Source organism: Ictidomys tridecemlineatus, chromosome 1 (genome assembly GCF_052094955.1).
Source record: "Ictidomys tridecemlineatus isolate mIctTri1 chromosome 1, mIctTri1.hap1, whole genome shotgun sequence".
NCBI lineage: Eukaryota > Metazoa > Chordata > Mammalia > Rodentia > Sciuridae > Ictidomys > Ictidomys tridecemlineatus.
The window spans coordinates 5242010-5262141 of record NC_135477.1 but is presented as its reverse complement, the minus strand read 5'-3'; the positions used below and the strand labels follow the sequence as shown (position 1 = coordinate 5262141).

At 50.2% G+C, this 20132-nt stretch overlaps 1 protein-coding gene across 9 annotated transcripts in view; it reads right to left on the bottom strand.

The window, feature by feature from the left end:
• Window positions 1-20132, bottom strand: part of C1H10orf90 (chromosome 1 C10orf90 homolog) — a 185414-nt gene that overhangs the window by 90861 nt on the left and 74421 nt on the right. Inside the window, exon 1 of one of the 9 annotated variants that reach the window (XM_078024368.1) lies at window positions 15670-16157. The exons of the other annotated variants lie outside the window; for them this stretch is intronic. Within the exon in view, the coding sequence (XP_077880494.1) occupies window positions 15670-15676 (7 nt within the window). The 5' untranslated portion in view covers window positions 15677-16157. Of the gene's footprint in view, window positions 1-15669; window positions 16158-20132 lie in introns of those variants that run through there. 9 annotated transcript variants of the gene reach the window in all.

Below are 20132 nucleotides of genomic sequence, written 5' to 3'. Positions count from 1 at the left end.
AAGTGAGAGTGATGCAGGCTCCCTGCACAGACAGCCTCCCAGTGGACAGCCTCCCTGCACAGCCAGCCTCTCTATATGGACAGCCTCCCTGCACAGCCAGCCTCTCTAATACAGCCAGCCCCTCTGCACGGCCAGCCTCCCTATATGGACAGCCTCCTTGTACAGCACTTTTCCTGCTTTGGCGCCCTCAGCATGGGATACCCCTCTCACCCACCCCCTGCCCACAGGTGCGGTTTCCCAGCTCTTTCAGACCCCCGAAGGTGTAGAAGGCAGAGGGAAGCTGCTCATGGGGAGGGGTGTCTGGGAGTGAGGGGCGCTGCAGAGCTGGCAGGGTCCACCTGGTGAGCTAGGGGCCTTGTCACAGGGCTGTGCCACTTGGTGGAAATTCACTGGGCTGTACGTGTTTGACTTCAGTTCTTTTGTGTATGAATATGCACTTCAATACAGATGACTTAAAAATAGAAAAAAAAAGTTAGAGTCTTAGAGACAAACTTTAAGAAAAGAAATAAGATAGCTCCAATGACTTCAAGTCATGGGTGACTCTGCTCCGGGGGAGATGGAGATATGACTTTTCTTTCTGCAAAACGCAATGCATTTACTGAGTGTTGTCTATAAAAAAGCACAGGTAGGTTCAGGAGGGGAAAAGGCACAACCAGCCAGGGTCCCAGGGACCCGGAACGGCAGGATGATAAGTTCCCTGGGCTTCCCTTTGCCTCGTTGGAGCTGTGGGGACCACAAACCTGAAAACCTTAAAGGGCAAAGAACTCCCCAAAATGGTCCCCTGACACCTGCTCTCCAGTGGAAGGACCAGGAGAGACAGAGGCAAGCCAGCTAGACAGGAAGCCCCCAAAGACAACCACCAACTCTGCTCCAGCCAAACCCCACAGGAAAAATCTGTAACCAGATACCCACATGGCAGCTAAGGCCAGTGGGGACCTGGACTTCCACACTGTGAGGCTACAGGGAAGAACCCTCTTGCCACTGGCCATCGGGGATGGAGGAGACAGCCAGGAAACTAGAGCTTTTGTCTCTGCCAGTGAAGTGGCCACCCCTGGGCCTGGGAAGGCCACCTGGCAGTGTGGACTTGACCCTCACTTGACAGTAACAGGGCACGGGGTGGAACCAGAGGAGGCCAAGTGGAGATGTAGGGCTTTCGCACTCACTGGTGACCACAGTGTCACAGTGGGAGGTGCAGGGAGCAGGCACTGCTCACCCCCCAACCAGGGAGCCATCAGTGAAGCACTCCATCGATCCCAGCAGTGGTGAGGGGCCCCAGAGCAGCAGCAGACCCCAGACCCTGGATCTTCCCCTGGCTGCACCAAGGCGGCCCCTGCCTCTTGCCCAGCAAAGGCTAAGTCACAAGGAGCCAACTCAAGCAGGAGGCTAAATAAGGTCGGGGGCTTCATCGCACAGTTCCAAAAATGTCCAGACCATCACTGAAAGTATCACTTGTCATAACAAGAAGCAGGAATATCTCAAAGTAAATGAAAACAGAGACCATCAATAGATGTCTACACAGAGATGACAAATACTCAGGAATTACCTGAGAGGATATTAAAATAGCCACGAAAAAGATGCTTCAGCAAGCAGTTCCAACCGCACGGGAAGCAAAGCAGAGGAACAGCTCAGCAAAGAAATAAAGCCTTTGCAAAGAAGTGAAAAAACATCAGACCCAAGGGAAGAAAATATCACAGTCAAAAATACAATAACAAGGCAAACGCTCACCATGGAGGGGACGGAGGGAAGAATCAGTAAGCAAGAGGACAGAACCACATCCCCACACTCACGACAGGGAGAAAATGGGCTGAAGGAAAGATGGAACACGAGGAGCTGAGAGACTAATAAAAGGTCTAACATGCAGGTCATCGAAGGGGAAAAGGGTAGAAATGGAAAAGTTCTGAAGAAATCGTGGCTTAAGTTTTCTCAAATTTGACAACAGACATAAATCTACAATATACAAACTCACCAACCCCAAAGATCATAAACAAGCAAGAAATTCTACACAAAAATCATCAGAATCAAGCTTTTAAAAGGCCAAAGAAAAGCTTTGAAAGTGTCAGGTCAAAAAACACATCTTATCACGGGGGGAAAAATTTCCTTGATGGTGGAATTCCCATCAGAAACTGGGAAGATAGAAGAAACACACAGTGATATTTCAAGGGCTAAATCAAAGATGTCAATCCAGAATCCCACACTCAGTGAAACACACTCAGAAATGAAGAGGAGGTCAAACCTTCTCAAATGAAAAGGAAAAAAGAAAAACCAAGAGAATTTGTGACCTGCAGACTTACCCTGTGACCAGGGCTAAGGGCAGGTGTCTACACTGGCCGCAAAAGGCAGAAGGAGGAATTATGAGGAGTCTGGGGCACGCCGTGGCTTTCCTCCCGCTCCGAGTTCTGGGAATTATGTTGTGAGGTTAAAGCAAAATTAATAACACTGTCTGATGTGGTTTTAAGTGAATTTAGACAAAGTATTTCAAATAATTAATAGATAAGGGAAAGTGAAGTGTCTGTGCTTGGCTTGAACTGTTAAAATGCCTGTTTATGGACGTCAATAAGCTGTAAGTGTGTAGGACACCTAGGTTAGCATGAGTTACAGAAAGCTACATAAAGACATATTCAAAAACACTACAGTTAAGTTATAAAAGAATTATTAAAAAATGTTCCAGTAACCCACTGGAAGGCAAAATTAAAAAAAAATCTTTTGAAATGAAAAACAGAACAGCAGACAACCATAAATAAAATGGCTTACTTAGGCCTCATAGATCGGTAATTATATTAAATGTAAATTGGATAATTTTACAAATTAAAAGAGACAGCTTAGCAAAGAAGATGACCAAGCATGACCCAACAATTTGCTGCCTGTAAGAAGCTCATTTCAAAGATGACAACACATCCAGGTTGAGAGTAAAAGGAGAGAAACATAACATTCAAATACTAATCAAAGAAAGATAAGAGCATACTGATATAAAATGAAGTCGACTTCAGAGCAAACGAAATTACCAGAGTAAGAAAAGACATTATGTAACAGTAAAAGGATCCATTTAGCAAGAAGACATAGAAATCATAAATCTGCATGTTCCAAAATATAGGGCTGAAAAATATGTGAAGTAAAACCGATACCAAGATAATTAATAGGAAAATCTGAGTCACATTTAGAGACTTCAAAATCCCTCTGTCAATTATTGATAAAACTCGACAGAAAATCTGCAAGCATACGGAAAACTTCAACAACATAATCGATTAACAGGATTTAATCAACATTCACAGAATACTGTACCCAAGAGTAGCATTGACACCAATTCTACATAATTCCTTCCTAGTTAAAAAAAAAATAAGAATACATCCCAGTTTATTTTACGAATCTTCTATTATCTGAACACCAAAATCAGACAAAACAATACAAAAGAAGAAAACTACAAGCCATTACATCTCAGGAATATGGACACAAAGTTCTCTAACAAAATATTAGTAAATAGAATTTAGTTAATATGTGAAAAAGAAGAATATGCTATAACCAAGATAGGTTTATTACAGAAATACAAGGTTAGAAAAGTATTCAAAAACAACATTTAAAAAGCTAAAAATAACCACATGATTCTATCAGTAGGGAAAAAGCATTTAACAAAATTTGACATACCTTCATGACAAAACTCTCAGAAAAATCTGCAAGATATACAAAAAAATCTACAAGTAACATTATGCCAGATAAAATTATACCTAATGGCGAAAGACTACAATCCTCAGCACTACAAAGAAAAAAAATAATAAAATCGCCCCTATTTACAGACGACATGACTCTGTACATGGAATAGTTCATGGAATATCCTTGTGAATTCCAAGGATTCACAAAATAGTTCTTAGAACTAATAATTGAGTCCAATGGTGTTGAAAGATGTAAAGTAAACCTAAAAAACACTAGATTTTCATATAATGACTATGAATTTATGAACACAAAAAATGTTCAATTATAGTATCATTTAAAATTGCTCAAAAGAATGAAATACTTGGGTAGAAATCTAACAAAATATGTACATTTTTTTTGTGTTGAAAACTACACAACACTGAGGAAAGAAATCAAAGATCTAAACAAGTGAACAGACATTCCACATCACGAAATGGAAGATTGGACATGGTAAGGACGTCAACTCCTCCCAAATTGATATAGAGGTTCAACATAATTTCTATCAAAATCTCAATGAGATTTTTCATAGATATAGACAAGATGTTTCTAAAATTTATATGAAAATGGAATTTATTAGAATGACTAAAATAATTTCATAGAAAAAAGTGGAATAAACCAGACTACTTGATTTCAAGATGGATGGTACAGTTTCAGCTATGGTGGAGGCAGGCACTTCTGTTAGATCTGGATTAGAGCAGAAACAGCCTGACACAGATGGCACCAACTGACTCTCAACAAAGGCACCAAAGCATTTCAGTGGAGGAAGCAGACATTTCAACAATCAAAAGCAACTTCACATACACAGGCCAAAAAACCTCTGGACCCAAGCCTCACAGCTTCATAACTCAAAATGGGTGTCAAACCATTTTTATATTTTGTAAATTTTTTTTAAGAAAACATGGGAAGAAACTGCAAGATCTAAGGGTAGGCAAGGAATTCTTAGAGGTGAAACCAAAAAGATGATCCATAAAAGGAAAAATTAACAACTGGACTCAATCAAAGTTAAAACGTTTTACTCTTTGAAAGCCCTTGTCCAGAGGATGAAAGCTACAGGTGAGAGGAATACCTGGCAATCATGTGTCTGACAAAGGACTGGTATTTAGAATATATAAAGAACTCTCAAAGCTCAAGAGGAAGATAAAAAAAAATCCAGTTAGAAAACAGGCAAAAGCCATGAAGGTTGGTTTCACTGAAGAAGACATAATGGCAGTAAGCACAGGAAGAGACGTTCCGCATCCAGAGCCGTCTGTGGTCGGTGAGAATTTAAAATCACACAGAACTGTGGGAAAGAGGGTGGCAGCTTCTGGAAAAGCTAAACATGAAGCTACTGTGTGACCCAGCCATGGCCATCCAGGACACTCGTCCCAGGGAAACGAGGCTTGAGTTCACACAAACACCTGCGTCTGACAACAGGAGCGACTGGAGAGCACCTGGGCCTCAGTGATGGATGGCCAAGCAAACTGAGGTCCAGCCAGGTCCTCACAACAGAATGAACCATTGACACAGGCGCCACCTGGTGAACCTGCCCGGGAAGTGCTGGTGAAAAGCCAACTCGAAGCCGACGTAGTCTACGATTCCATTTAGGCAACATTTTGGACGTGGTAAAATGACAGAAATGGAGAACATGTAGTTGCTGAAGTGTGGAAGAGGCAGGAGCAAGAGGAAGGTGTGTGTGACTGGAGCAGGGACCCCAGTGCTGATGGAGGTGGGCCAGTCTTGAGCATGCCCATGGCACGTCCTGCTGAGATACTGCACTGCAGCTTCCCAAGAGCCTCCCATGGTGGGGGCGGGAATAAAGTAAAGGGCTTCTGAGCCAGCTCTGTGCATAGAAGCCCACCACTGTCTCAAATGTTTACAATGTTAAATTTTAAACAGTTCCAAGGCCACTGATCTTCTCAATCCCGGAATGAATCTGCCCCTCTGTGTTTTCTCCTTCTTGGGGTACTAGGGTGAACAGAGAGGGGAGGGAGGAGCCAGACGGACCCAGGTGTAAATCCTTGTTCTTCATATCCCAGCTTCAAAACCTTGAATATGCCATTCATCCCTCTAATCCTTAATTCTCCCAAAGGAGGACCACTGGATTTACTTTGAAGGGCTGCCCTGGGGTTAGAGAGAGCATTTACAATGTGTGCTTAGGGTGCCAAGCAAATAATAAATGCTTAAATAAGTAACTGCTTCTACTGCTCCCTTCCCCCTGCCCCCACCACGCAGACTCATCCTCCCTGCTTGTCGGGATATGGGTTCTCATGCTGGATTGGAAATCCCTTAAACAGTGCACGGGGCTTATTCAATTGCTTCTCCTCCAGGATATGCAGTTTTCATGTGGCAGCCGTCTGGCGACGCAGTTGGATTGAGTCCATGGAATACAGTAGTGTATAAGGAGGACACGGGCAAAACCACGGAAGGCAGAAAAACTGCAAATCAGTAAAGAAAATGAAAAGAACCTCGTTGAACGAAATCCACTTGGATCTCAGCAGATCCCAGGTGTGCGATCCCAGTACCAAAGACAATTACTCTAAATTCACACCCAAGGTCACAGGCGGCATCGAGGTCATGTCTTATAATGCCTCAGAGAAAAAGGCAGAGGGGGGCAGAAACCAGCCGTTGACAGGATCAAGTCCCAAACTGTTTTCCTTCCTAACAAGGATGCCGGGTGCCCTGGCTGACCATAACCTGGAAAGATCTGCAGGATAGTGAGGGACACAGCCTCAAAAAGTATAGCACCCCAATAGCAATGCCTGTGACTGAGTTCACTGCAGCAGGACCCACTGCCCTCTCAAGGCACGTCCAGGCACCTTCCAGTTTCCAACCTCTGGAGACAAAGCAGAATTTACTAGAAATAGTTAAGGACTCAGCAGTCCAAACACCAGTGTGGGTGGAGAAGCTTGGGGTGGAGGGTGCTCACGTTCAGCTGATCTTTAACTGAAAGCGCTCCAGGTCTGTCAGCTTGCAAGAGCTTCTCTAAGGGACTCTTCCTCACACATAAGTTCCTAGTGACCAGGGGGTTGCACCTCTAATCCACTGCTGTTTGTCGATGCCTAGAACCGAGCAGGAAACACTCCGTAAATGCTTGCTGAAGGAAGGGACGGTTTGCCTGTGCTCAGGTGCTGACTGCAGCCATTACAGGGTCCACTTTTGCCGGTGTTAAATTCAGACCCAAGACTGAAGGCTCCTCGCTGGTCCAGAACCTCCTCCCCCAACACCCAAGCAAACGTGGGGGCACTAGAATGGGCACTCTCAGTCAAGGACGTCCTCCCGACGAGCGGAAGAGGACAGGACGGGGTCTCCACACCGGAGCTGTCTCTGCAAAGGTGGAACCCGGCTCCACCTTCCCAGGCTGCCAGACCCAAAGAAGGCGCTTCCCCAGGACACACCTCAGCAATGATCAAGTCTCCTCTCAGAGCCGGTGGAGAGAGCCTGAGGCCAGGCTGAGCTCTGGCAGGAGGAGCTGGCTTGCCAAGCACTCACCTGAGGTGCAACACCATCCCACTGCCCCGCAGTCTGATTGTCCACTCAACAGGCTTTCCCTGCCACCTTGTCACTCAGTTCACTCAGCATGGAGTGTGTCCTAGCAGAGGATGAAGCGCCAAGGCACAGCTTGCTACACAGCCAGGGCAGGCACTGAATCTCCCTGAGCCTCAGTTCCTCGTGGCAGGGATGAAGTCAGTACCCTTGTCTCGGGGTTACCGTGAGAACTGAATGACAGGAAACACGTCAAACGCCCTGCCTCCCACTGCAAGGCGGGGTGGGGGTGGGGAAGAGCCCACATCTGCTGGGGAAGGATGAGGAGCCCTGATCCCTGCCTCACACCGTGACCACAAACCCATTCCAGAGAAATCACAGGCCCAAGGGAGAGAGGTCAAACTGTGACGCTTCTAGAAGAAAACAGGAGAATATCTTCATGGGTTTGGGGCATGCAAATACTTTTTTTAAAAAGAACACCAAAAAGCTCTGGTTTTAATAGATAAGATGAATGAATCTGACTTTAGAGAAATCAAGAATATTCATCAAAGGGTACCATTAAGAGAATGAAGCATTAAGCCATACATGGAGAAAAGAGATGTATATCTTATGTCCTGAATATTTTAAGAACTCCTACAAATAAATAAGAAAAAGATAAAAAGCATGATTCAAAAACTGGTCAAAGGACTTTAAAAGGCATTTCATTAAAAAGGGTACCTAGTGCCCTCCCCGCCCATGAACAGATACCCAACCCCATTAGCCATAAGAATAACCAGAGTGAAAAACACAAGAGCTAAAACTAAAATGCTCAACAATGTCAGTGTTAAGGGGACACAGGACAGCCACGGCTCTCACATGATGCAAGAGGAGGGTGGAGTGGGACAGCCACCTTGAAAACTGCTGGGCCTTATCCACAGCATAAACCCCAGGCTGTGCATGGTGCAGCCATCCTATCTCTAGGCCTTTACGCAGGAGGAGTGATTGACACACCCACTGAAGACACACACAAGAGTGTTTATGTTGGCTTTGTTTATGAAGCCAAAGAGCTTTATAAACAGATACCCACCATCAGTAGGACAGGAAATAGTGGTATAATCGTACAGTGAAATATTTTGAATGTGAGGCCATCACACACATGAGGACAGGGGGGATCCCTTCCTTTGCAAAGCAAAGGAAGCCAGGGACCGGAGGACACGCCTCCTGATTCTGTTCCCATCCAGTCTTGGGGCAAAAGTAACCTATTGCAAAAGAAGTCAGAATAGGGGCACTTAATGAGGCAGCTGGAGATGGAGTAAAAAAAAAAAGTAAAGGACACAACATACTGGACACAGTCTATCTAGATTTGGTGATCGTTGTAGACGACATACACGTAAAAATGCATCAAGCTACACACATTTGTATACATATTGTGCACATTTGTGATATCCCATTAAACGTAATAAAAATCCATTAAGCACAGTGCAGTACACTTAGTAATTACTGAGAGAGTGAGCCGTCTATTACTTTTGCTAATTTTGCTATCACAATGATAGCTTCCTCGTCCAGCCCATCCCTGCTACTAATTTTCTCTAGAAATGCTACAGAGGCAATACAATACGTGTTAAGCTAAAAATAACTTCTGTTTTTAGTTTTGTCTCAGAAAATGTGTATGCAAGTCAAAGGCACTTTTATTTCAAATGACTACTCCTGCTGATTATACCTGGGTGAGATATTCAGCAAAATGATAGCACAATCAAGCCAGCATCAGAACAGGAAAGAAATGCAGAGAGGAAGGCTGATTATCCGGGGCCTCGACCTGGGAACCACAGACCTTCTTACTTTAATCTCACAGCACTCACCTTCTTCAGGTATGTTCAAAACGCTCAAAAATCTCTGAATATCCTCTTATTGAGGGAAGATGAACTGACTGTGGTCACACAATGGAAGCAACTTCTCCTGAGATGCTATCTGCACATCCCAGTAGGATTTCACCTGAGAACCAGGCAATTAAATAAGGAAGGTTGGGGGTGACAAAGCTGGTCCCACCTGAGCCATCAGCATTTCATTTCTTACTCATTCACCAGCTGACCTTGGGTTAACCTTGAATGTTTACAAGACGAGTGGATTGGGCTTTGGAGAAAAATGAAGTGGTAAATAAAACACAGAGGCATCCAAGAGCCAGCTTCAAAAAAGAAAAGGAACTGGAGAGGCCGACACATTCGCTTACAGGTCTCATCATAGGCTCTTCAACACGCCAATCAAACTAGGGTCACACTTGGTCAAGGTCACAGGTGAGTCAAAGCAAGTGGGATGGGCATCAGCTGAAAATGCCGGTAGGCGCTGGCAGGTGGAAGTCCCTCTCTCCTCGTGAACACTTAGCTCATCTCAGAGGACGCTCATTCTTAGAAATAGACAGAAATTATTACGTTCCACAAAGACACCACTCTGTTGATGCCCGAGTCCATTTAACATTTCAACCTGCCCTAAAACTTCTGTTAAATTATACAATTTTGGTGAATGTCTGTGAGTTTGTGAAGTGAGTCAGTCTCCCGTTAATCAAAACGGGTGAAAAATATCTGGCTCAGCCCGCATCGCATCACAAATGAGCCTCCACTTTCTGATATCATCAGAACCAGCTGGTGGCACGGGCAGAGCGGCCCTTGGCTGCTGCATTCCACAATGATAAGCTCACGTGCTCTATCATGCAAAAGAATGGTGCCCACCATGTCATCGCACAGCGGAAAATATCAACAGCAGGCACCACAGAGGTACTGGAACGTGAGGAGCAGGGACAGGGAGGGAGACGGGAGCCAGCGAGGTGCCATTACTCCCTTCAGGCTCAAAATAGAACCCGGATGGTTTCCCCCCGTGGTTATCAAACCTCGACATTTTCAGAGGCTCCTCTGGCTGCAAACTCATGAAATGATCCTTGAAATTATATTACCAAGAGAAATTTTCCTTCATTGCTTATTTTGATATAATTTCAATAAACGTATAGTATGTGAAATTATTTCTTCATTTCATCCTGGTTCTGAAAATGAAATTCAATTTATGAACCAGTCTGTGGAACTCCAGCTGAGCACAACACACCAGCAGCTTACTGCTAGCTGGAGAACCAGGTTCCCCGCACAGAACAAATAACCCTTAAGGGGCACGGTGGCCTTCAAGTTCCTGTCTGGAGGGTACAATCGTGGATTGGGGGTTCTTAAGCATGAATGGCAACTCACACACCTTATTTCTTGGATCTGTTTTGTGATCTCTGAAAAGAAGGGGCAGGAAAGGATCCTGCAGACGTCACCAGGGCCCAACACCATGAACACCTCGGTGTACTATCACCTACTGTGACCCCAGACCAGACCTGGGAGAGAGCCCCCATCCTGAGCCTGAGGGCCAGGCAGTGCCCTGGGTGCTGGGGTCCTGCATAAGATAGAGGAAAGTTGCTCCTAGGAAACATGATAAATGATGGTCTTGGGTAATGAGTTTGGGATGATTTTTTAAAAAATTGAAAATATTTAAGACATATGGAGGTATAAAGCACAGCAGATTGCACACACTCACCATCCAACATGAGAAATAAATGTTACCAAAACACTTGAAGCCTCCAGTACCTTCCCCAATTGCATCCCTCTTCAGATAAACACATCCTGAGTTTGCTGTTTATCCTCTCTAGGTCTTGGGCATCTGTACTACTCCTCCAGCAATGTGAGGCATTATTGTGCCTGTTGGTAAATGTTTGCAATGTTATTACACCACCGTTACACCCTACTAGAATTTTCTGGTTTTGCTTTTGAGATTCATTCGGATGAACTGCACCGAGTTCCCCTTCCCTGCTGTGTCATATGCAGAGACAACCTCTTGCTGCTCCTCCTTTTTCACTTCTTTCTCCCCACACCCCCAACTTCAGAACTGTCTCTTTCTGGAAGGCGTTACTATTACTCCGGGGGGAGAATAAAGTTCGCATCCTCGGATGCCTGCCCCCCGCTCCTCCGGGGTGCTCTCTTTGGGAATTGACAGTGTGGAATCAGAAGCCTTCTCTCCCCAGCAGCCAATGGCCCAGCTGCTGTCTGTCCCTCCTGGCAGCCCCCCTGGCTCTCTGGCTCACAGGGAGGCCATGTCTCCCTGCTTGCACTGCAGAAATGCACCCACCCAGCCCGCTCCTCGCTCGCTTTCTTGTGGTCCAGCTCCACCTTTATTCACGCCAGCTGCTGGTACCCCAGGCCAGGCTACCCTCATCTCCTATTATCTTACAAGCTTCATCAAGGACGAGACGAGAGCAGGCTCGGGCTCCATGCCAGAGCATCTTTCTAAGACAGAAACTTGAGCCTTATCAAGCCCCCTCCTTCCCACTTTGAAAGTCCTCCAGTGGCTTCTCATCGTCTTCAGGATGAAATCCAAACCCCAAAGCATGACATAGAAGGCCCCTTGTAATCTGCTCCCTGTCCACCTGGCCAGCCTCATCCCCTCAGTCCCCCCACCAGAGAGCCCTGAAATACCGCAGGGTGGCTGTGGCCACCTGACCGGACACCCAGTTGCCGCTCTCTATCTCCTTTCCCTGCTTGGGCACAGGGCCAGCTACTGGTCCCTCCAGACTCCTCCAGGCCTACTCACAGGCCATCCAGAGCCCTGGCCCGTGTCCCTCAGCGTGCCCTCCTGTGCCACCCTTGCATGGCTGGTGCTCATGTTCTCCTTTATGCCACACGGAGGTGACCACCAGGGAGCAGAGGCTCCGCCCACAGCTGGCAGTGAGGGGGAAAGTGGAGAACTGTGCCAGGCCTCCTGGGGACCTGGGGAAGGGCCAGGAGCTCATTCTGGAATCATTGGAAAACGGTCGTCCACATCACTAAAGCTCGTCCCTTTGGGCAGACACGCTTGGTGATCGATACAGAAATGCCCCTTGCTGGCTGATTTGGCCACCGTCCCTGGTAGGCTGGAGGGCCGCCTAGGACCTCGCTCTCCCTCGTGGTGCCACCTCCTGCTGCTGCGTACCGTGGGGTCACTTCTGGTCCCTTGCTCTCTGGAACCTTAGCGTAAGCAGCAGGACGTTTCCTGCATTTCCTGCTGCCCGTTAGCACCATCCACTTCCAAGGAGTGAGACTCACAGGGCTCCCCTGCCCTCGGGGCCCTGGGGCTCACCTTCCTACTGACCTCCCTTCCTCCCTGACTTTGCTCTCAGCGCCCCCTGTCAGTCGAGGGCAGGTCCTGTGCCGGCACATGCCCCTGACAGTGCCGTTCAGGCTGCCACTGAGCACAGCCCTGGAGGTGGCAGGGAAAGGCACAGGGTCAGGTGGCCGCCAGTCCACCCACTACCCCGACTCTTCCTCCTCTCCTGTCCTTCTGCCCCACAGCCAGACACAGCCCCTTGAAATGGTCACTAATGGCCAGTGTGGGTAGAATTGATCCAAAGGTGGGCCCGGAGAAGTTGGATCATCTCTGCTAAACCAACTGCTTAAAAACCAACCAACCTACCAAGGAGCCTCCACTAGTCCTTGGATGCGTTGACTTGGACTTAGCTGACTTAGATGATGTACTTTCCACTGCTGTCACAGAACACCTGAGACTGAGAAATTTAAAAAGAAAAGAGTTTTATTTTGGCTCATGGTTCTGGAGGCTAAAAGGCCCAAGAGCCTGGCACTGGTGAGGGTCTCAGGTCACTTCAGTTCGTGACATCTCTGGGTCAAGTTCTAGCCCTGCGGGCGGCACGCTTTCAATTCACAGTGTCCACTCTTCCTTACCAACGCCATCTCTTCACCCTCGTGCCACTGTCCCCTGAAATCTCCAAGAGGAAGCCACACAGAGAAAGAGACATTTCCCCTCTGGCTACACGGTCGCACTGGCCAGCAGCATCATTTTCAGGATAAAACAAGCAGTACCCAGCCCGCCACGGAGCGTGGGTGAGATTAGCCAAAGGTTAAACCGCAGCAGCGATTAGAGCCTTCATCTTTAATTTCAGTATTTTCTTGCAAATGGAGGAAAACTGAAATTAATTTTCCACTTTACTTCTTTGGCAAAACTATTTTTCACTTTGCTGAACGTCCGAGGCACAGTGATAAATGGCACATAATAAGCTGCTAGCGTGCTCAGAGCATGGCTGGAGGCCCAGCGACTTCATCTCATGACACAGTCACGTGTCCGTCCCCACCACAGAGCCTCCCCGTGGAGGGCGGCACTGACTCCCAGAAGCCAACTGTGACCCTGGAGGGCACAGGCTCCAACCCAGAGCAACCTCATTCGAGGGCATCACCAAAAAACAGAGCTCAGCCCCGAGGGAGAGACCTTAGCTGGGCGTTTCTCTGGCAGTGGCTGGGGTACCAAAGGCACCCGCACAGGGACACCTGCTCCTCTGACCGGGGGTGGGTCTGCAGAGGGTTAGGTGCCATAGGCTCCAAGGGGAACACGACCTGTGTCACAAGGGCTCAACTTGGCTCCTGCAGCAGCCGGGGACCCTATGCAAACAGATGGGCGTGGCTGTGGTTCTCCAAGCTTAATTTCTGAAGAATGAAACCTGACTTCTGCTTAATTTCCTCATCACATAAGATCACGCTTCTTTTACTGTATTTTCACCAACCCGTTAAGAAGGTAAAGAACGTTCTCAGCGTAGAGGCCTCGTGAAAATGGGCAGCAGGATTTCCTAGGACGATGTTCCCAGGTCCTCCAGGTTCCATGTTCCAAGGACACCACTCAAACCCTCGAGGGGACCTCTCAGAGGTCAGTTAAGATGCCAGCACCCTGCCCCTGGCTTCTCTCAAAGAGGTGCTCAGACTGAACCAGAATCGAGTCAGTGTGTGCAGCCAAATGTCTGAGAATGGCTGGGGGAGCCGGGAGATGATGTGGAGGAAGGAACCCTTGAAGCGCACTGAGAATATCATTCACGGCCTGCCGCGGGCTCCCGGGCGTGGGCCCTCACCCTCTAATTAATCTTAACGCCAGTGCCGCCTGCTTCTGCCCCCAGAATCGTGATGAGAATTCCCCGCACATTCCATTCAAGCACAGGAAGGCTCCCGGCTCCGCTCGGAGAGGTTCCACGGTGATGAGATGGCAGAGCGCGGCTGGCTGGGGCTCCAGCAGCACAGGCGAGCGTGGGTGGGAAACTGTAAGCGACTGCATTTTGTCATCGCTACACAAGCTTCGGTGCAAGTCATTAAAATCGGGTTGTAGGACTGTGGAATTTCGGTGGCCCTGATGACAAAAATTTTTGCTCTGTTCCACAGGGAACAGAGAATGCCCACGGTGCTATGGGACTTGGAGGTGATGGAGAAATGTCACCTCCTGGAACTGCAGCTGCAAATTAAACAAGGGACTCTCAGAGAGACAAAGTCTACCCTTCCAAGCAGAGCAGAGGGCAGGAACCCAGGCCGGGCAAGCCTCGGGCAGAGATGGGTGCCAGGCACAGAGGGGCCAGCCCCACTGGCTGGCTCCCAGCCGCAGACTGGAGATTTCAGCGGCCAGTGGCACGATGGGTGCTAAGCACCCATCAACACCTTCAGATAGGAATAGCAGGGAGATGGGAGAGGTGTCAATTTGGAAGATAAGTGAGAAAGAATCCCCCACTGGGAGCTGAATTAGGGAGGTAAAAGCTATAACCAGGAAGGTCCAGTAATCAGAAAACAGTGGTGAGAGTAAACACCAAGGCCAGGCATGGAACACTCATTTCTGGCAGCTGGAGAGGCAGAGGGGCCCCCTCCAGCTGAGGTGCTGACTGGCTCTGTCCCCTCTGCCCCACAGGACAGCCTGCCCAGAGGAAGGCACGGTCCAGCAGCTGCCTGCCAGGGTGATGCCTCGGGACCCTTGTTGGCCCAGCCAGAGGAGCTCTGGTGGGCGGTGGAGCAGCCCCCTCCCCTCCCCGCTCGCCGCACACTCACACTGGCCTCTGCTGGCTTCCCAGGTCCAGCTGGCTGTGCTGACCACCCTGCACCCCCTCAGGCAGCACACGAGCCAAGTCCCAAGGCCAGGCCCTGCCTGGGATGGATAGCCATCACTAACACTCCACGTGGTCTAATGCCAAGGTCTCGGCTTGGCACTGATCAGGAGGCACTCACACCTTGAAGATTCAAACAGCAATTCTTTATTCCCGAACTCACACGGGCCTCTACAAACACGTTCTGGGGAAATCCAAGTTCTCCCGCACAATTCAGGGTCCCAAAACTTTCTCTCCAGGAGAACTCAGCGGGAACTCAGGCAGCAGGCACGCCCTACTCCCAGCAGGAATAACCTTCAACCTGCAACTTCCCTAAACCCGGATTATCTTAAACCAGGAACGCCCTAAACCCAAATTATCTTAAACCCGGATACTTCCTAAAACCTGCAGGATACACCCTAATCCTAGATCCACCCTGGTCCTTGAGCAGGGTCACCTTTCTCAAAGACACATGCAATGTCCAAGGCAAGTCCATTTAACATGGGGTATGCTGGCAAGGAAATTTCGATGCGTCATTCCTACTTGGCAATGGCCCTCAGCATCTCCCCGCTTCTGATTAATTAAACAACAAGCAATGTGGCTTAAGGACCGTGCCTGGTAGGTTGTCCAATTCAACATATGGTTCTTACCCGTCATGGGAGAACTGTCTTAGGTTGATACCACTGCAATCAGATCAACCCGTCAGTCCAGCATTCAGCCATACTTGTGGATAGGCCTATGCACCAGTGGGGGGGTGAGGTTCTTGCCTTACCTCTGTTGGCCCCCAAATTTAGCCTTGGTGCCACCAAAACCAAACAGTTGCCGCAGGAGAAGATCCTACCAACCACATAGGAGCAGAGAGACCTCTCAACAGAATGGCTCCTGTCCACGGGCAGCATGAGGCAGAACACCCAGACAGGAATCTGGCTCTTCGTGCTACCTGAGCCACCCACGGGAGCCCGAGCAGCCTTGCGGACATGCAGACGGCCCCCTCTGTCAGATGGGCAGAGTCACCTGCTGGAAGCCATGCGACAGAAGCTCGTGTCCCAGGAAAGGGGCTTCCGATTCTGGAGTCACAGTCAGTCTTAGTGGGTCTGGATCATGTGGTTCCAGACACTGCTCCTCTAGCCTTCTGGAGCCCTGTGTTCCCCTGAGGGTCAGCAAGTTCTGGGAGCAAGTCCTGTGGAGCTGCCCTCCCTCTCCCGGGGAGCAGGCAAGCTCTCAGGAGGCCCCTCCTCCTATGATTCACCAAATGTCCATCATCTCATCTGCCAAGGGGCCTGCTGTTTGCCAACTCTGCAGACACTGAGATTCCCAGTGGGTGGGTGTCTGACTCTGGGAGCCCCTTGTGGGCCCTTGCAGGGCCGTGCCGTGGCCAGCTCCCACTGGCTATGAGGCAAGTGAGCGCAACCCTGCCCAGCACTGCGTTGAGGGGCATCCCGATGGGGCCTGGACGCTGGCCGTGGTGAGAGGATTTACACCAGAGGAAGCAGCGAATACCACAGCCCCCTGCCCCAAGCTCCCTATTGTCAGACTGACCAGCACACTGCTCACTGTCTGGGTGCAGCAGTGGACTCAGTGGAGAGAGCTCACCCAGTAACGTCCCATGTGTGGCCCAACACAGAGCCCAATCCACAGCAGGCCTGTCACACGACGCCACTCCTCTGACACCGCAGAATGGCCCCAAGGCCCCAGCTCTCATCCCAAAGGCACTGAGCAATGGATCCTGGGCAGCACAGTGGAGCCCTGCGTGACTTCAGCAAGGAGCAGGACTCCCAGATGGCCTGATGGGCACCTCTGGGCGAGAGAGGTCTGACCCCCCAGAGTCCATTTTTCCATCTCTAATAGGCAACTACTATTGGCACTCAGGACACACCCACACCCTCAGAATATTCAGTAGGAGACCAGAACATGCCACCCCAAAATAGACTTCAGAAAATTTCACTCTGTTTTTTCTAAGAAACTGCAGACTCAGGAATTGTTTTGAAAAAGTGACCCTTTGTTTAAAGTAAAAATTACACCTATTAAAAAATAAAAAGTTGGAAACTCTCTGCAGTAATAAAGGTACCTGTAACAGGAAGAGGTTTCTCACACGGCCCTGATGTCCCAGGAGAGTGTCTGCAGAGGAAGACAAGCCCTTTCCACTGTGCCTTCCCCTCCCTCTCCCACACCCGTCTCCCCGCTTCCCCAGCACCTGTTCCCTTCCGTAGCTCAGGATGCTGGGTGAGCCTCAGTCACCTGGCCCTTCTTCCAGCCTCAGGTTTCCTGGGACTCCCCGGTGGGCATGTAACTAAGACGGCTTTCCCCTGTTCTTCTGTCAGTGTCAATTCCATCTGGAACCCAGCCAAAGAACCCTCTGGGTGGAGGGAAGCCACTGTCCTCGCCCTAAACAATCCCAGTCCTGTCCCTGGAGGTCTCTCCCGAGGACGGCAGGAGAGGTCTGTCCTGAGCACTGCAGGAGACCGTCCCTGTGAAAATGTGAGGCCGGCATGAGGCACTGCAGCCCCGAGGATGGCGGTGACCGGTGGGCACCCGGCGAACACACTGCTGAGCCACCTGTGAGCTCAAACAGGGGAACGAGCCGGGGTCGCCCTGCACCCAGACCTGGGCACTTTGGTCCACGGAAGGAGAAGTCAGCTGTGAAGCAAGGACACGGGGAAGTACCTCCCTCCTCCTTCACTGGCCCTCCAAGACCGGCCAGAGGCAGCCCTGCTCTCAAGGGGCTCACCGTCTGGCACAGGCCAGGTGAGTTCAGGGCAAGGCCAGCACTGTGGCCGTCCTCTGTGTGGCCAGGCAGCCATGGCCCCTGAGGGCACTGGACTGACGCTGCCTCTGTCTGGGCCGGGCACGTGCGTGTCCTTTCCGCTGACTCTGCCTGCGATCCCACACAGCCCCTGAGATGGGTGTGGCCTTCCAAGAGGTCAGTCAATCTGCTGACCACAGGACACCAGGAAGCTAGACCCAATCCCCTGAAACCTGACCCCCTCATCATCGAGTGTTTTCTCCTCAATAAAAAGGGGCTTCTGAACGTCCTCCTCCTCCTCTCTTTTCTGCCTCCCCTGTGGGAGCTGCAGCGGAGGAGCCGTCGCTGAAGAACCCCAAGACAAAGGTGTTTTCTCTGCTCCGTGTGGTCGTTCATGCCAACCCGGATCCACCTGGGGTGACCCTGGATGACTTAGTCGTGTGTCGCGGCAGTCCTGTGCAGTGGGAGTGTCCAGCAGCCTCCCTGGCCTCTGCCCACTGGACACCAGCTGTCCCCCACACACACATACCATGGTTGTGACCACCAAAAATGTCCCCAGACATCACCAATGGCTCGAGCTGGCTCTGTTTGAGAACCACCTTCAAGGTAGCTGTCTGCTTCTGGGGCTCCGGGGACAATCGTTGGGGCTTAGGACACACACCCCACATTTGTAGGAGCAGAGTGAGGGGTCTAAACCCTCAAGTCCTGTGGATCCGTAGGCTCAGAAGCAGCGCTGGCAGTGAGGGTCCTTTTCAAGATGAGCACGTTGGAATGGGTGGGCTTGTGACCATCCTCCTAAGCAGCAAGATGAGGTCCGAAGTGCCCAGATTTCGGCGAGCAGAGCCGAGGGCCTGGAGCAGCACCCTGATCTGATTCCCAAGAGGCGGCAAAGCGGCAAGCCTGCAGCAGCAGCAGCAGGGACAAAGCCTCCCTGGACCCCAGCCTCCTGCCACTCCACGCACAAGCCAGTGAGCAAATGCTCGGCTCTCAGGGGGCCAGACTTGTCCCAGGAAGACAGGTCTCGTTGGCTTTCGTGTGCTGGGGACCCACCCGGTGCCTGGCTCTGGGCCACCACACCATCAGTATTAGCTGAAAACACTCACTTGCTTAGAACAGAAACCGGTCCCAAACTCAAGGTCTCGGAAGCTGTCAACAGTGAGGAGAAAAATCATCATGATGCATAAAAGGCATCGCCCCAAGCACAGCAGATGTCACGTGTCTAGTCTTCAAGGCACCCATGAGTTAGGTAGGAAGTGGTCCCACCACTGGAGTGACAGAGCTGGAAACCAGAGCCCACACCCCTGACCTCAAGCCAAATGGACTCCCCTGGGCAGAGGTGACGGGCAGGCAGTTCTCAATGGCAGAAGGGTGACACACAGGTCCCACATCCACAAATACACTACTGCCAGCCTCCACCTTTAACTCTGCTTCGATGGACGTCCACGCGCAGAAGGCCACGTGTGGAAGGGCTTGTCTTCATCAGGAAGGAAGGTCACTGATGGAAACCAGGGCCACTCCCTCTCCCCAGGAACAGGTGTGCTAACACCCGCGCTGACCCGCCTCCTCGAGGCATGTGATCACGTATGCCAACAAGGCCCCGAGTGGACTCAGGAACGGTGGGGAGTGAGACCGCAGGCCGCGGTTTGATCTGTAGACTTCGGAACTCAGAGCAGTCCCTTTGCTGTCCCTGAAAGCAAGGCACTTATAGGAGCAACCCTTCTGACACTCGGCAGTCCCCGGGTGGCTTAGGCACTTCAAAGCTCTGTGTCCTTTCAACAAACTGGCAACAGAAAGCAAAGGGATGAGAGAGCGGCCATCTGGGCCAGCAAACTCGGTCCAGCAGGGAGCCGAGTCCCCCGGCCTTTGAAGTGGCTCCCCAGGCTGACCCCAGCACCCTCCACTTCTCCTTTAGAAACTGAGCAAACGGAGGCTTTCGGATCCGTGTCCTGCAGTGCAAGCCAGCACTCCTGAGCAGCGTCCCCACCACGAAGGGCACAAACCTCCTTCTCTGCCTCTGCTCATCATGTCATGGTCCAACAGAGCCATTTCCCCTGCGGCTCTGTGTACTTTCAAACTAGCCTGTGGTCATTAGTTACTAATCCCCACACGGTGCTATGCGTGGCCCAGCCCAGAGCCCGGAGGAGGCTGCGAGGGGGACGCTGGAGCTGGAACAGCTGGGCTGGAACTCTAGCCCTGGCAGCTACGCAGGGATGACCATGGACATCATTTGGCCTCGTCCAACTTGGTTTCTTCACCATTCATTTACCTATTCGCAGGGCTGGGGGTTAAAGCCAGGGCCTTGTGCATGCAGGTCGCGTGCTCTGCCTCTGAGCCCCACTCCCAGGCCTGCTTCTTCCCCGTTAATATTCC